General features: G+C 55.8%; 1 protein-coding gene across 3 annotated transcripts; it reads right to left on the minus strand.

Moving 5' to 3' along the window:
• Positions 1–4397: 4397 nt before the first annotated feature.
• TBXT (T-box transcription factor T) lies at positions 4398–13848 on the minus strand. Of its 3 annotated transcripts, none has more exons than XM_068985418.1 (8): positions 13643–13848; positions 12750–13014; positions 11696–11830; positions 10615–10676; positions 10437–10498; positions 8270–8443; positions 6873–7002; positions 4398–4671 (listed from the first exon to the last, which is right to left on the minus strand). In XM_068985418.1, exons 1-8 carry the CDS (start codon positions 13846–13848, stop codon positions 4398–4400), a joined length of 1308 nt encoding a protein of 435 aa, XP_068841519.1. The 3 variants fall into 3 exon arrangements, with proteins under 3 accessions (XP_068841519.1, XP_068841518.1, XP_068841520.1); XM_068985417.1 differs by having other exon boundaries at positions 8270–8446; XM_068985419.1 differs by lacking the exon at positions 8270–8443.
• Positions 13849–15912: the final 2064 nt, after the last annotated feature.

The following is a 15912-nucleotide window of genomic DNA, read 5'->3' on the forward strand; positions in this document are numbered from 1 at the left end:
TGGCAGCACCAGGGAAGACGCCCGACCTGTTTCGCCAGCCAAGCACACAAGTAGCAAGCGGGGGCTCTGCACGCAGATCCCCTGGCCGCGCCACCCAGCCCTCCGCCCACCGTCTATGTGACCTGGGACAGGCCATTCCACGCCTCTGCTCTCCACCTGCTTTTCTATGAAATGAGGAGAGTTTTCATAGAAGTCAGAGACACAGGCAATGTACTTAGAACAGTGGTGGTGGTGGTTTCATTGGTAAGTCGTGTCCGACTCTTGAAGGAGGAAATGGCCACCCGCTCCAGTATTCTTGTCTGGAGAATCTCATGGACAGAGGAGTCTGCTGGGCTGCAATCCATGGGGTCGCAAAGAGTCCAACACGATTAAATAACTTCTCCAGAGGATCTTCCCAACCCAGGAATCAAACCCAGGTGTCCTGCATTACAGGCAAATTCTTTTACCAACTGAACTATGAGGGAAGCCTCTGAGAACATTGACGGGCACATACTAAGCACCCCAGACTGTACAGCTGTCGTCTCCAGAGAATTTAAAACTGGGAGTCAGGAGGCCTCCCTGGTGGTCCAGTAGTCATGACCTTCCCTTCCGCTGCAGCGGGCACGGGCTTGCGATCCCCGTCGGGGAACTAAGTTCCGGCATGACACAAGGCCCAGCCAGAATAAAAACTAATAATAGTAAATTTCTTTAGAGTTTATAAACTGCGAGTCAGATGGGCGAGCTCCCCCCAGGCCGGCTGGAAGCAGGTGACCTGCGCTTGGGTGTGGGAAGCCAGCACCTCTACCATGCGGATTCTTCACAGGGTCTGTTGGGGAGGAGAATCTGGGGGCCTTTATGAGGCCTGAGGGTGGAACAATTGTCTTGCCGTTTGATGTCTGGAGGTTTTTACACCTGAGTCAATGAAGAGCTGGGTGAGTCAGCAGTAAACCTTTCTTTCAAGTGGAAAAAGGGCAATAGGGATGGGGCTGGGAAGGGGGACTCCACTGCAGGGCCCTTCCCAAGCAGAGCGGCTTTAGGAGCAAGGAAGCCCGGGAGTGAGGATTAGGAAGCAGGAGTCCACTCCAGCTTTCCCCAGGGCAGGAGGCTCTGCCGCGAACAAGGCCACGGACATGCCTTTGCAGTCCCTGTACCACGGGGGTCCCGTGTCCCGGCCCCCTGCACCCCCTCACCCCAGGACCTCTCGTCTTCCCACGTGGAAGGGTCCCCCTGCAGGTTTTGTTTTGCTTTACCGGTATTTATGGTTTCTCAGGGAGGAAACGACAACCCACTCCAGTGCTCCTGCCCGGAAAATCCCATGGATGGAGGAGTCTGGTGGGCTACGGTCCACGGGGTCGCTAAGAGTCGGACACGACTGAGCGACTTCACTTTACTATTCACATTAATATCTTTGTGATTGCACTGCTTTCTCCCTCTTGGTTTTAGAGCCAAATTTTAAGAAGAGGAATGTTTGCTAACAGAGGTCCTCTGTCCATCAGAGGGGGACGGCAATTACAGGTTCCAATGCAGGGCAGGAGGGAAGCGGGGTGAGCTGTCCTCTCCTGTCTGTGACCATCTCTGGCTATCTCAGCCCAGCCGGGCTCAGAAGCAGCTCCCCTCCCAGCAGAGCCAAGCCCTCTTCACAGGCTCTTACGTCTCCTTTCCTGGGGGCCTCTTTCCTCCTGTGTGACACAGTCCCTTCTCTTGGTATACTGTTGATCAAATTTCCTGATGTCTTCTAGGTTAAGTGTCTTCTTCCTGATAGAGGCCACAGCATTTTTCAGTTGGCCAGTGGGACAGACTGTGCTCCCGAAAAGTGAGTTTTCTGGGTAAAACATGCATTTTGACTTTATTTCTATGTCCTTTTGCTTTGGGGATCTTAGTTCCTGGACCAGGGATTGAACCCATGTCCCCTGCAGTGAAAGCACTTAACCACTGGACCGGGCAGGGAAATCCACAGATTCGTTTTGACAGCACCCAGGTGTTTTTTTTCTGCATCTGGACAGATAAGGAACTTCAACTTCTAGAAGCATAGCTAACTTTCCTGAGGTTCCCACAGCAAGGGATGAGAATGAACAGTCCTATCCAGGTCTTTTGTACCAAAATTGCCGGCTCCGTGCTCTTTTTGGCTGCCACTGCCCCGCTACACGGCCAAAAGGATGCTGTTGGATTTATTAAAATATTAACTCCTTGAATTTGCTCTCTGGGTCACCTTCAGAAACTCCAACATGTCAAAGCCCAGAGTGGAGGCCCCGTCTTCCTGCAGCCCCCAGCGGGGGCAGGGCCCCGTTCCTGGTGGTGCTTCCCAGCGACCCAGAGCATCGAGTCTCCCTGGAGACATGCTCCTCTTCCCCGGCAGCTCGGACATCGCTCCCTAACACTCCTGAAGGCCTGGCAAGGGGCAGGTGCTGGGGACGGCCCCAGCCTGCGGACAGCAGTCAGGTGACGTGTTCTGGGAAACCCCAGCACGCCCCATCCTGCCACCTCCCTCCCCGCCTCACTCTTCTCCGGCAGACCGCGCGTCTGGGGCCAGTTTACTTCCCAGTCCCTCTTGGGCAGTTGTTTATTTTAAAATACTCTTCCAATACTTCTGTGTCTTTAGTGGTTTAGTCACTAAGTCACGGCCAACTCTTGCGGCGCCGCGGACTATAGCCCGCCAGGCTCCTCTGTCCATGAGATTTTCCAGGCAGGAATACGTGAGTGGGGTGCTATTTCCTTCTCCAGGGGATCCTCCCGACCCAAGAATTGACCCCGGGTCTCCCCCACTGTGGGCAGAGTTTTTTGCCAGCTGAGCTACCAGGGAAGGCACTTTATATCTTTATATAATATCAGATCTTCTCATCTAGGGTATTTCTACAGGAGTTGCATTAAAACCAGCTTCCCTGGTGGCGCAGATAGTAAAGAATCTGCCTGCAATGCGGGAGACCTGGGTTCAAACCCTGGGTGGGAAAGATCCCCTGAAGAAGGGAATGGCAACCCACTCCAGTATTCTTGCCTGGAGAATGCCATGAACAGAGATGCCTGGCGGGCTACTGTCCACGGGGTCACAAAGACTCAGACACAACCGAGCGGCTAACACACACATACAGGAGTAAAACCAAGAAAAACTTTCAAGTGGCAAATAATTTACAAGAAGCATGGCCCAACTTGAAAGCAGGCACAGACACACCAAAGGTGCGGCCCTTTACACTTCAGTTCTGGGTTCACACTCATAGACACCGGAGGCTCAGAGTATCGAGCTTGAACAGTAGGATTAAAGGAAGGCTCCTGCCACTAGGTGGAGAAATTGCCCCGATCTAGCGCAGGCGTGGTGCTGACTCACTGCTGGGAAGCCTTTCTAGCAGCGAAGGTATTAACAAATGCCTTATTGCTCCAACGACTGTGGTGGCTACACCTGACACCCCTAAACTGTAACCTTTTGCCAGTTCACTCCACGTATTTTTGCTTGAATGGAGTAAACATCCCATTTGATCTTCATGGCATCATAATGTTCTACATCCTGTCAGTATCCACATTCACCCCTCAGCACTGGCTCTCTTGAAAACCATTCATCACCATTTGCATTTTTGTGGCAAAGTAATCTATCTATTGAGTAAATAAATATATGAACATTTCACTTCCAGTCCTGCCACTGATTGGATAAAATGTTAAAGTCCATCACAGACTGAAAAGCTCCTCCAGGACAGTCGTAAGCAGGAACAAAGTCTCGTTCCGAAAGAAAAAGGGTTTTAAATAATAACTAGCCCAGCCGGATTTTGCACATTGCCTTTATTTTGCAGAAAATACTTTCTGCTGATTGTCTTTGGCTAGTTTGTCAAAAGAAAAACATAAACAGTTGTCGGTTTAACAGTACAAGAGATCAGCTACCTATGCTCAAAAGTAAACATTCTAGCAGGCAGAGCTGGACACTGCTGTTTCAACGGCCATCTGCTGTCCCCTAAGAGTGGCGCAATTCTGTCTCAGCTGGGCTCTGACTAGGATCCCGGCCACAGGGGTCCCAAAGGGACCTGGAGCTACTGGAAAGTTTCAGGGAGAACTGGAAGCGTGCTTTTTACCTCCCCAGAGTATGACCGGAGAAGTTACAAAGCCTGATGCGCCGGAGGCACCTCCAGCTGTATGTAAGAGAAACACGGCTTCTGGATGCTGGCCGGTCATTGTTACTGCGGGTCCTGGCGAGGGAGGCCCCCGCCTTGCTTCCACACCTGCATTCACCTGCAGCACAGAAAAGACCCAGGACGCACCGCCACCACGGAGGACGAAGCACAGTGCTGGCGGTGGGACCCCTGATACGTAACAGAACATGAACCTTCTTCCTCTTTCCTTTGAAGGGCGGTTAGCAGGCCTGACCCCCTTCCCACGCCCCGTGAGACTGCCGCTCAAACACTTGCAGTCCCGGCCTCCTTTCAGGCACAGGCTCCGGCTCACATGGACGGGGGCGACACGGCCGTCCACGAGGCCAGGAGGCGGGCCTGGGCCGAGGCATCATACTGGCTGTCGGCAACGTCTGTGGCCGTGGCGGCCCCCTCGTACAGTGGGGACCCCGACGAGGAGGACGCTGAGACCGGGTGGGCGAGGGGGGTAGAGTGGGCAGAGGAGCCTCGGAAGAACTGGGCTCCCAGCCCGCTGGGCACACCCGCCGCCTGGGCGCCCGGGGCGACGGCACCACTGCTCACGGACCACAGGCTGGGGTACTGGCTGAAACACAAAAGTGGGGAGACAGACGGGTCAGAGACCCGGGCAGGTGCTCCAGGAGGGGAAAAGAGACCCCCGCCAACCCCACCCCAGACGGCCGGGGAATAAACGGCTCATTTCTTCTGTGTGATTAAATCACACTTGGACATGGATAGAGGTCACGTCTCATCTGCCCACAAGAAACAAAATCATCAGGAGCCGTCTAAAAACACCTTGACATGCACTGTTAGCTTCCGCTCCAAAGACTCCAGCTTTGTGCTCAAGCTGAGAATCCAAGTTCTCAGATGCACCGAGTCCGATGTTTCCGAGGATGTGCACACGCATCTGTGTTGACTAGTAATTCTGGGGCTTCCCTGGCGGTCCTGGTTAAGAATCCACGTGCCAGGCCAGGGGACACTGGTTTAATCTCTGGTCTGGGAAGACCCTACGTGCCCCAGAGCAATCATCCCACGAGCCACAGCTACTGAGCCTTGCTCTGGAGAGCCCGTGAGCCGCAGCTCCTGAAGCCCACACACCCTGGAGCCCGTGCTCAGCCACGGAATCAGGCGCTGCAGCGGGAAGGCTGGGCGTCGCGACAAGAAGCCCCCACTCGCCACAAAGTCCGTGTAGAGTGAAGACCTACTACAGCCAGAAGAATTAGTAAATAAACAAATCTTTTTTAAAAAAAAAAGCTGCCATTCCTTCGAGGGAGACAAACACAGATGGTGGAGGGCATCCTCCGGCGACTCCCTGTGGGCACCACATGTCAGTGTGGCACCCGGCAGAAGGAAGAGCCCCAGGACTCAGACCTGGAAGCAAACCCCTGTTAACCCACTTCGCCAGGTGAGCCTGGCCCCGAGCCCACCTTCGAGGCCCTGCTTCCACATCCCTGAAGGAAGGAACTGGAAACGGACGTTAGCCCTCCCCTGTCTGAGAACACAGGTCTGACCAACACTAGACCAGGCTGACGTTTTGCTTCTGGAAAATGTCCCTCTCTTCTAGCAGAATCAATCCTTCTGTAAATGAACAAGGAGGGCTTAGGCTATGGGGGGCTATGTGGTTGACCAGGCCACGTCCTACACTTCAGATGCCCTTGGACTTGCACACAGGCGTGATGGAGTGAGGCAGGGGACTCTCCCCGTTTTACAGAGGAAAGGCAACAAGGCTCCGAGATGCACTGAAGTCCTCGGGGGACCCCGCTGTAGCCTGCAGGTCATCTGACTCACTGCAGTCTTCTAGGCGACCCTGGAGCCCTGGAAAGGCTTCCTGGTTACACAGTGCTTGCTCTATTTTGAAGAGTAGACATTAGATTCCAACTTTAAAGGAACTGCTTCCTAAACATAAAGAATTAAGGTCTTAGGCAAATGCTGATATTCTGTTCAGCCCACGGGGTTGCAAAGAATCGCACACGACTGAGCAACTGAGCAAGCACCCACACAGAAACTGCACTGCTTTTGAGGTCAAGGTGCCTTGTCCATAGATTCACTCTGCTGTGAGCCAACTTGTTCAATCATTTAATACCGTTGACTCATTTTCTCCTTAGAAAACGTGGAAAAGGCTCTCAATTTGTCATTTTAGTTTTTATTATAATAATCCTATGAAGAAATATAATACGCTGACCGACCAGCTTGATTTTTTGAAGCCAACCTCCCTCTATACAATTTTCAAGTTAATAATAAAATAGTCATCATTCTTTTCAAGTTACCTAGCAAGTATGTGAAGAAACACACTGATTCTATATCCACAGAAATCCAACAAATGTATTTCCTTAATTTGATAGCGCCTGTCAAAAGAGGTTCTGGAAACTTGTCTTCAAGATTCACCTACTGACCCCACAATTCTGTACACCTACAAGCCTATGACGGTGGGCTGAGGCTGGGGTTATCTGGTGCCCTTTTCTTGAAGAAGCAAGGCTCAGGAGACTTGTCCATCACATGAACTAGTAAACAGCAGAGCCAGGAGAGGGTCCCTGCTCCCTTCCATGAGATTCCAGCTCCATCCACCCTGAAAGCACCACTGAACTCCCAGAGGACAGGCTGAAGCAGGAACTCACGGCAGTTATGTAACCCGGGGTCCCAGACACAGCTGGCTAGTGGTCAAGTTACCAATAAAAACCCATCACCCGTAAGTGAAGAGCAGGATACAGGCTAATGGATGGGATGGGAGGACATCACAGGCACTCCCGTTCCCACGACACTTTGCATCACTCCCCAGACGTGCATTACCTGGAGCCCGCAGGAGGACCAGCGTTCGGACCCATGGGCAGCATGCTGGTGTGGGCAGGCACTCCAAGGCTGGACCAGTTGTCATGGGGCTGGAGCATGGACAGACATGCAGATGAACTGTCGGAGTAGGCTACAGATGTAAGAAAGTGTCGTGACTGATGAGGGCTTCCAAGAGCGACAAAACACACTGAAATGCTACCAACAGCTGGAGCTGCATCAGCACCTGCTTAATCGGTCATCAAAGGCCAATGCTGGTGCTGCTGCTGCCAAGTCGCTTCAGTCGTGTCCGACTCTGTGCGACCCCACAGACGGCAGCCCACCAGGCTCCTCCGTCTCTGGGATTCTCCAGGCAAGAACACTGGAGTGGGTTGCCATGTCCTTCTCCAATGCATGAAAGTGAAGAGTGAAAGTGTGGCCAACTCCTAGCGACCCCATGAACTGCAGCCCACCAGGCTCCTCCACCCATGGGATTTTCCAGGCAAGAGTACTGGAGTGGGTCGCCATTGCCTTCTCCATCAAAGGCCAATACTCACTGTCAAATGTACATACTGGAATGTATTCCAGCACCCAGGCTTTTTCTTATCATTAGATCAATAGCTATGCTATAGAAATGGACTCTTACAGTCACACGATTAAGAATTGATTACACTGAAAAATCAGTGTAATTTTTACCTGTCTTTTCTGCAAAGGATTATCGCTTAAGAATTAAAAGCACTTTGAAAATCATTTACACAAGGCAAAATTTAAAATATGATCTAGCCTCTAGCTGGACTGCTATTTCCTTCCCAAATAAGCTTCTTTCATTTCAAATCAGCTTTAATTGCTTAATTGTTTTATGGCGTTCATTTGCTTTTTTCCTCCTTTCAGAGCCAGACAAAATGAAGTCTGGGACATCCGTGGTGTTAGAGGGAATTAGGTCCGGGGGTCTTCATGGTCTGGCCCAGTGTTCATACCACTCAAGCCTGCACCTAGGGGCAGGGATAAGCCTGTATCCCCTAGGGGCACGTTAAACCACAAAGTGCTGGACCACCAGAGCGTCTGATTCTGTGGGTCTGGGGAGTTTTCAGATGATGCTGGAGCCACTGACCCTGGCCTCATACTTGGAGAAACACACTTGCGTCTCATCAAGCTAGTAATCCTCGTGCCTGGCTGGCCCGGCATCATCACATTACAGGGTTCACAAAATACGCAAACCGGGGCCCAGGGTCCTAAAGTAAAGAGGCTCAAGCAGTAGCAGTCACACTCAGCCCTGAGGCCCCTGGCCTGCAGGTCTCTGTGGTGGAGCCAGCAGCGATGTGGACACGAAAGAAGGGCCCTCTTGAGCCAGTCAAGAGCCCGCTCCCTTCCCGGAAGTCTTCCCAGCATCCCCAACCCGGCCGCCTGCCGCTGGGACTTACTTGGAGAGCTGTTGCGATGCGCGTACGGGCTGGGGTAGGGGGCTGGCCGGTGGCTCCTCAGGGCCGGGAACCTTTCGCAGCCGTGCGTGGAGGGGAGCGAGAGGGGGCCTCCGAACTGGGGGTGGGGGGTGGCGGGTGGACACAGGCTACTGGTTCCGGGGATCAGCCAGCCCCCTGCTGTGAGAGAAGCAGGCTGCGGACCCCGCTCGGCCTCCCTCCCGTCATCGAACGGGCAAGACGGGGCTTCCCTGCGGTCCAGAGCCCAGGACTCCGAGCTCTCACTGCGGAGGACCCCGGTTCAGGCCCTGCTCGGGGAACTAAAATCCCACGAGCCACGTGGCCGGAAACGAAGCTAAGGGACAGCGGGGCAGAGGCCAGGGAGCGGTGGGTCTCCTTCTCGGGGTCCGTGGACATCGAGGGCCTGACCAGGCTTCAGGGGTCGTGGGCGTCAGCCGTGCGGCCAGAGAAGGGCCAAGGAGTCCAGACGTGCAGGGCACCCGAGAACCTGGGAGACTGACCCCAACCTCGGCCAGCCCTGCGGCTTCCTCAAAACCGCCCCCTCCCAGGATCCTCCCAGAATATCCCCCGCGACGTTCTGTCCCTCCAGGCAGGTCAGTTTTCAAGGCCAAACTACTGAGCGTGAATAAATGTTAAAACAGACAAAATTCAGACTCAGGACGCACAGGGGGAACCCTGCCCCCAGCTTCTCCCCCCTTCCCTCCCCGCTGCAGACCACACCGCCACGCGGAGGAGTCTCGTCCTGCCTGGACCGGCACCCGTGTTCTCCTCGCTTTCCGTCTGGGTTTGGCTCACCCTTTCCCACCTTACAGGTCAATCAGAGAATCATTCCAACACTGCCCTGCCCTCCTTTACAGCTCCCGTTTCTTCTCCATTCCCTTTACTTTCCTCTTTCTTTAAAAAAAAAAATTCAGAAAAGCAACCACTAGGAAGACAACTGCTCAGGCTCCAATTCCCAACTCTAACTGCAGACAGCATTCCAGCGAGAAAAGGGTCCAGACAGTGGCCACAAAGCTCGGGCCCATCGGCGGCCAGAGCAGTTGCTCATATTCTGCTCTGTGAGGTGGCAGCCATGAGCCACTTAGGAGAGCTGTTTGTTAAAGTATTCCATGAAGGATAAGGAGGGAGGGAGGGAGAAAGAAAAGAAAGAGAAAGAAAGCGAAAACGGTGTTTTGAAGAAGCCGCCGCTCTGGTTCCGCCCGAACTTAGAAGTGATCAGCCAGCAATAACTTTTCTCTCCCAACCGTTGCCAGTTTCTCATCTCTGAGTCCCCGCCCTGCCTGGATGGGTAAGACAAAGCCTTTTCCCCGATAGACTCTGCTGTAGACCTGCATCACTCCGCTGAACACCTCACTAACTCCTAAAGAAGGCTAGACTGAAATCAGGCTTGCCCATCCTGCGAGCCGCTGTCTCCAGCAGGACCCGGCAGGCCATTCCCAGCCCCAAAGCAAGCTGGAGGAGAGCTACGCGTGATCAGAAGCACCGTCCCAAAGATGGTCCTTCCGTTCTCAGCCATTAACAAAAAGACAGACCATCTCAGAGTGGATGAGAGCCAAGTTCTTCTCCTGCCCAACACAGCAGAGTCTGAACACCCATCAGGGTCTCAGCAATCCATCCTAGCCATGGCTGGAGCCGCCTCGTGTGTGCTCAGCCCTCGGTCGTGTCCATGGACTCTGTGATTCCATGGATTTGTAGCCCTCCAGGCGTCTCTGTCCATGCGATTCCCCAGGCAAGAATACTGGAGTGGGTTGCCATTTCCTCCTCCAAGGGATCTTCCCGCCCCAGGGATTGAACCTGTGTCTCCTTTGTCTCCTGCGCTGGCAGGCAGACTCTTTACCATCATGCCACGTAGGGAGCCTCTGGAGTGGCCTCAAAGCGAAAGAACCCAGGCTCCTCTGTCAGGAATCCCGTGAGCTGGCAGGGGCGTGGGGGGCATCCGGAAGCCCCAGGTGGAGCAGAGACTGGGGACCAGCAGTTCGGGGACCAGCAGGAGCAGCATCAGCACGCAGGGCCACTGCCTTGCACAGCCAAGAGCGGTGTGCCCCCCAAGGGCACCCAGAAGCTCCGTCAGCTCCATCCCCAGCCCCCTGCCCCAGACAGGCTGGTCCCTGAGACAAGGTCCGCCTGGGCAGAGTGCAACAAACCGTACATTGGCTGTACCCAGGCTGCTGGCTGTCTCCCGCTTCTTCCGTCATCTCTTTGTGATCGCTTCTGTCAAGAAAGTGTATTGAATGGTCAAGGAGAACATTCAGGAAACAGTATCTGCAGCAGTAGCTCATCATTCTGCACACTTCTTCGCCCAAGGGGTATCGCTAGCATTCTCTCACCTTTCCTTTGCGTCGAGGAAAGCTTTTGCAAATGGATTGTATTTAATTTTAAGAGCTGTGATCTGAAAAACAAGAAGTTGCATCTACTAGTATCTGCTCCTTAGTCAGAGGACTTAATTAGGCACCAAGAAATCAGGCACCACCAATACCCCCTTTAAATATTCAAATATAATCAGACTTCTTTCCAGGTGTATTTTCCTATTTGAATCTGAAGTAGCCAAGTAATTATAATATTTCATAAAGAACAGCACATTTATGTAAAGCTTTTAAATGCTGATTTCCTAAGTGGAGTTCACAATAATAAATTTAACCTACTGCTGACAAGGGCTTCCCTTGTGGCTCAGCTGGTAAAGAATCTGCCCACTATGCGGAAGACCTGGGTTCAGTCCCTGGGTTGGGACGATCCCTTGGAGAAGGGAAAGGCCACCCCCTCCAGTATTCGGGCTTGGACTGTGTAGTCCATGGGGTCCCAAAGAGTCGGACGCGACTGAGTGACTTTCACTTCACTTCTTCACTACTGACAATATTTTGTGTGCATCAGTCTGACAAACCTGGCTCAAACCACAGCGCAGGTCCATTAGGGAGAGTGACTTCTAGTCTGGCTGGCGGTCAACACCCAGAGCCTGACCAGCTAATCACCTACTGTCTTTCCTTTGGGGTCAGACGTAGACACGGATTCACAGGCAGTCAACTGTGCATCTAGCTGACTATTCACACAGCACAGACTTGCAGGGGTGCCCCTGACCCTTTCAGGAAGGTTTTCAGAGTAAGGAGACACCTCTCTCTCTCTCTCTCTCTGAAGTCTCGTTCTCAAGAAATCTTACAGTCCTGAACCTGAATGTTTGATCCATCTTTTCATTTGGAGCATTTAGTGGATGCTTCTGGATTTAGACACTTTTAGGGAAACTAAAGCAGACAGTGCTGGAAGGGGTATGCATTTTAAAACTTCTCTCCTCCTGTCCTGTGTGGTAGGTACTGTTATGGGAAATTATTTGAAAAGGCATTAGTTATCCGTCTAAACTTTAGACTCTAAAGGACACTCATCGCACACACACAAGCCCGCTGGCTGCCCGCGCCTCACCTCCTCGTTTTGGTAAGCGGTCACCGCGATGAACTGGGTCTCCGGGAAGCAGTGGCTGGTGATCATACGCTGTGGACCCCCAACTCTCACGATGTGGATTCGAGGCTCATACTTATGTAAGGAGTTCAACATGATCTGAGAGAGACACAAACACAGGAACTGCGATCCTCAAAGTCCCACCGTTAAGGACAACAAAACTTTCATTTGCCCTGATGTGAACGCAGAAACTCCTGCAGCTCACAGGAAAATGTCTTTACTGCTGACTCCAGGGGCTTCCCTGGTGATTCGGGGCATAACGAATCGCCTGCAATGCAGGAGATGCAAGAGGCACAGGAGACGAGGGATACCTGGGTTGGGAAGACCCCCTGGAGGAGGAAATGGCAACCCGCTCCTGTATCCTTGCCTGGAAAATCCCATGGACAAAGGAGCCTGGTGGGCTACAGTCCCTGGGGTCACAAAGAGTCGGACACGACTGAGTGAGCGAGTTGAAGGTGGTAGGTTGCCCGTCAGGTGCTGCTCCCGCGACTAGGTCGGAAAAGGAATGAGACACTGCACACGATCAGAGGCAACGCCTGCCTTTCAGGACGTGCTTGAGCTGGTAGAACAAAGTTCTAGAGCTTCCAGGGCAGCTGTAGACAGCTTGGAATGCCTGAGCACCAGTGCGGTTTTTGGAAACACTCCCCAAGGAAAGACTACCCGTAGAAAAGGACAGCTTTGCAAGTCTGTTCAGACTCCGCGCGGTCAGTACGCGGGCACATTCAGCTCTGAAGTGAGCACTTACCCTCGACATGCATATTTTATCTACCCCAGGAAGTTGAAGGCTAGGACGCAGAAGTTCCCCCAAAGCTTGAGAACTGCCCGCCCTCTCCCCGCTCGCTCTCCAGGCCCGGGTGTTACTGTCGTCAGCTTACTATAAACAACACTGAGGGCTTAATTGAGGAAGGCAGGCTTCACCTCCAGGCCAGCAGCGCCCTTCCAGCTCTCTGCCACAAGAAGGTGCAGAGTCACGGGCCCCTCCTAGAGTCGGCCCCCACCCTCCAGCCCTCACACCTACCTGGCCCCCTCCATTGAGCTTGTTGGTGAGCTTGACTTTGCTGAAGGAGACAGGCGCCTTCATCCAGTGCGCCCCGAAGTTGGGGGAGTCGGGGTGGATGTAGACGCAGCTGGGCGCCTGCGGCTCCGGTTTGCCCCCCGGCACCCACTCCCCATTCACGTACTTCCAGCGGTGGTTGTCGGCCGCCACGAAGTCCAGCAGAAAGGAGTACATGGCGTTGGGGTCCAGGCCGGACACGCTCACCTTCAGCACCGGGAACATCCTCCTGAAAAGGGGCGCAGCTGGAGGACCCCGGGTGGGATCGTGAGGCCGAAGGCAGGGGCATCTGTCATTTGGGGCAGGAAGCTCCCCCTGGGAACTTAAAAGGGGCCACGCACGGTGCTCCTTCCCAGGACTCACCTAGATCCGCATGCGCCCACCCCACCATCCCTCATCCCTCGGCCTCCGGAGGCAGGTGGGACAGGACCTGGCAGAGGCCGCAGCACACGGGTCAGGCCGGGGGCAAGAGTGGGTGAGGCATGGGTCCCCCGAGTTCCGGGGGAGTCCCCCTCCCCAGGGTTGTGTTAGTTTCTCAATGGTGTCCGACTCTTTGCGACCCCATAGACTGCAGCCCACCAGGCTCCCGTGTCCACGGAATTCTCCAGGCAAGGATACTGGAGCCTGTTGCCATTTCCTTCTCCAGGGGATCTTCCCGGAATCGGAACCGGGGTATCCCGCATAGCAGGCAGCTTCTTTACTATCTGAGCCACCTCGTCCTCCCCAGGAAAGTGGCAGTTCTGCGAAGAAGGCCCAGAGGGAGAGGGAGAGGCCACACGAGTCTGTTCCCAGCCCGAGCGGGAACGAGCGGAAAGACTAGGCGAGGGTGTTGCCGGGCAGGGAGCCGGCGCGCCCACCTGCCGTTCTTGGTGACGATCATCTCGTTGGTGAGCTCCTTGAAGCGCAGCCACAGCTCGCTCTCCTCCAGGCCCACGCGCAGCTCGCGCTCCGTGGGGTCGCCCTTCTCGCTGCCCGCCTGCAGCTCGCTCTCCACGGCGCTCAGCAGATGGTCCACGCGGTACTGCAGGCTCTTCCCCGGGCTGTCGGTGCCCGGGGAGGTCATCCTCCCGCCGGCCCGCGCCCCGACGCCCCCCTAAATCCCAACTGGCTACGCGAGCGCCACCTTCACCGCCGCAGACGGCCGCTCTTCCAAAAAGACCCAAGAAGTGCCCAGACCCGCGACGGCACAGACCCAGCGCCGACCTGCGTGGAGGGCGACGATCTGGAGAGGAGGGGGCGGGGGAGAGGGGTAGGGGAGGTTATTCCACTTGAACTCCCGCAAGGAGGGACGCGAGTAGCTCTCCTGGGAAGGAAAATCGCCCCTCGGCATAAATAGAGCCTGCAGCGTGGCGCAGGGGGGCTCGGCGGATTGGGCCGCGAGCCCTTTGAAGCGCCGGGGCCGCCGCCCATTGGCCGCGCGCGGCCATATCAGACTCCGCCGGGCGGGCCGCGGAGGCGGGGGGCCATCAATGGGCTCCCGCGCCGGCTTTTTGTAAATCCGGAGCCGGACCCTACGAGCCCCGGCCCAGCCCCTACACCTCCGCCCTCCCCCAAATGTTTGCACCTCCATCAAAGCGTCTGGGCGGGCCCCGAAGGCTGGGAGGAGGTGGGGGACGGGATGGGCGCGGACTGGCCGGCCCGCGAGCTCGCGCCTGCCCGCACCTTGCCCAGGGGCTGCTCGGCGGCCCGCGAGGCTCCCCCACTCTCGCGCGCGCGCTATCCCCTCCTCTCTCTCCGAGGGCGTCCCGGACCCCACAGGTATGTCAGTCCCACCGCGGCTCTCGGGCGTGCCGGAGCCCGCGACCACCGCGCGCAGCCCAGCCTAAGGGCGTGCGCAGGGCCTGGCCCGAGTCGGGCTGGTCTCCGCGCTTCTCCGAAGGCTCAGCTGCCACCGGGCCCGGGCCCGGCCTGACACGTTCCTTGGCGCTTCAGGTGACCCCACCAACACCCTCGACCACGGACCAGCCCACCGGGCGCTCCCAGTTCTCCGCAGCCCTCACGGGTCTGGAAAGGAAATCGCGCTCCGAGTCTCGCGCCGGGAGAGGGAAACAGACTGAAATCAGTAAAACGCACCCCCCACCCCCCGCCTCCAGGATTTCTCGCTTCCCCCATAAAAGCGGGACTTTGATGGCGAGGTCTGTGCGTGCACTGGGTGTAACCCGAGAGTCTGCTCGACTTCTGTGGGTCTTGGTCTTTGCTTTCGCGGAAGATGGGAGCGGGAGGGGAAGGGCCAGGGTTTCCCCGCGAGCGGGCTTCGGGCGCGTCTCCTCGCGCGGCCGCGACGGAGCTCCTGGCGGGGTGGCAGGGCCCGGGTGGTTTATTACCTTCCGCGAGGACCGGGAGGAGAGCGCAGGAAAGGTGACAATGGGCAGGAAATAGTTCAATGGGGCCTCTTCAGACAATAACATTCCTCCTAAAGCGGGAGCCCAGCAAAGAAGGAAGCAGGCGCTCCTCGTGGGGACGCGGACTGCGCGCCGCGGACTGCGCGCCTCGGACTCGCTAGCCCGCGGCTCGAAAGAGCCCAGCGTGGCCGCAGCCTCGGTCCCCCGCGTCTGCTCCGCGCGCACCCCACCTCCAGGCTTTCTGGAAGAAGCCTCGTGTCGGTGGGGCGCCCCATTCAGAACAACCTCGAGCCTTGACAAGGGGGCTCTGCGCCCCGCGCTAACCCTCCCCCGCCCGACGCGGGGCCAGCCTCGTTCCGCCGTGGAGAACCGTGGGGGCACCGCGGGAAGGACCGCGGCCGACCCCGCGCGCCCGCCGTCCCAGCCCTCTCCACCTCTGGCCGGGAGTCGGGTAGCCCCGCGCCTCGACTCCGGCGCGTTTCTCAGTTTCTTTGTTGTCTAGGAACAAGGAAATGCCCAGGGGCTGGCCCGAGGGGGACAGTTTCCTTCTGGAAGGAGACACTGAAATGACCTCATATGCTCGCGGCACCCAGACCCTGCTGAGTCACCTTCACCCGACTTCTTGGGCCACGGGCTTTGGGGGGCTTTACGTGTCTTTTTGGACAAATTAAGAAGCTGCTCCCTGCTGCCTGGGACTGCTCGAGCCTGAGTATTTAGAATAAGGCGGGCGGGTGTGAGGGGGTGAGGGAAGAAGCGTGAATATCGGCAGCCGCGCAGGCGGGCGT

The sequence above is a fragment of the Capricornis sumatraensis genome, chromosome 13, assembly GCF_032405125.1.
Source record: "Capricornis sumatraensis isolate serow.1 chromosome 13, serow.2, whole genome shotgun sequence".
NCBI lineage: Eukaryota > Metazoa > Chordata > Mammalia > Artiodactyla > Bovidae > Capricornis > Capricornis sumatraensis.

Excerpts from the sequence above, each read along its gene's own strand:
- TBXT (XM_068985417.1), bottom strand. The coding sequence starts at position 13,848 with ATGACCTCCCCGGGCACCGACAGCCCGGGGAAGAGCCTGCAGTACCGC. Across the intron at positions 10,677-11,695 it reads CCGCTTACCAAAACGAGGAG|ATCACAGCTCTTAAAATTAA; the intron begins GTGAGGCGCGGG and ends CTTGTTTTTCAG. Across the intron at positions 4,672-6,872 it reads GGTCCTCCTGCGGGCTCCAG|CCAGTACCCCAGCCTGTGGT; the intron begins GTAATGCACGTC and ends TTTGTGTTTCAG.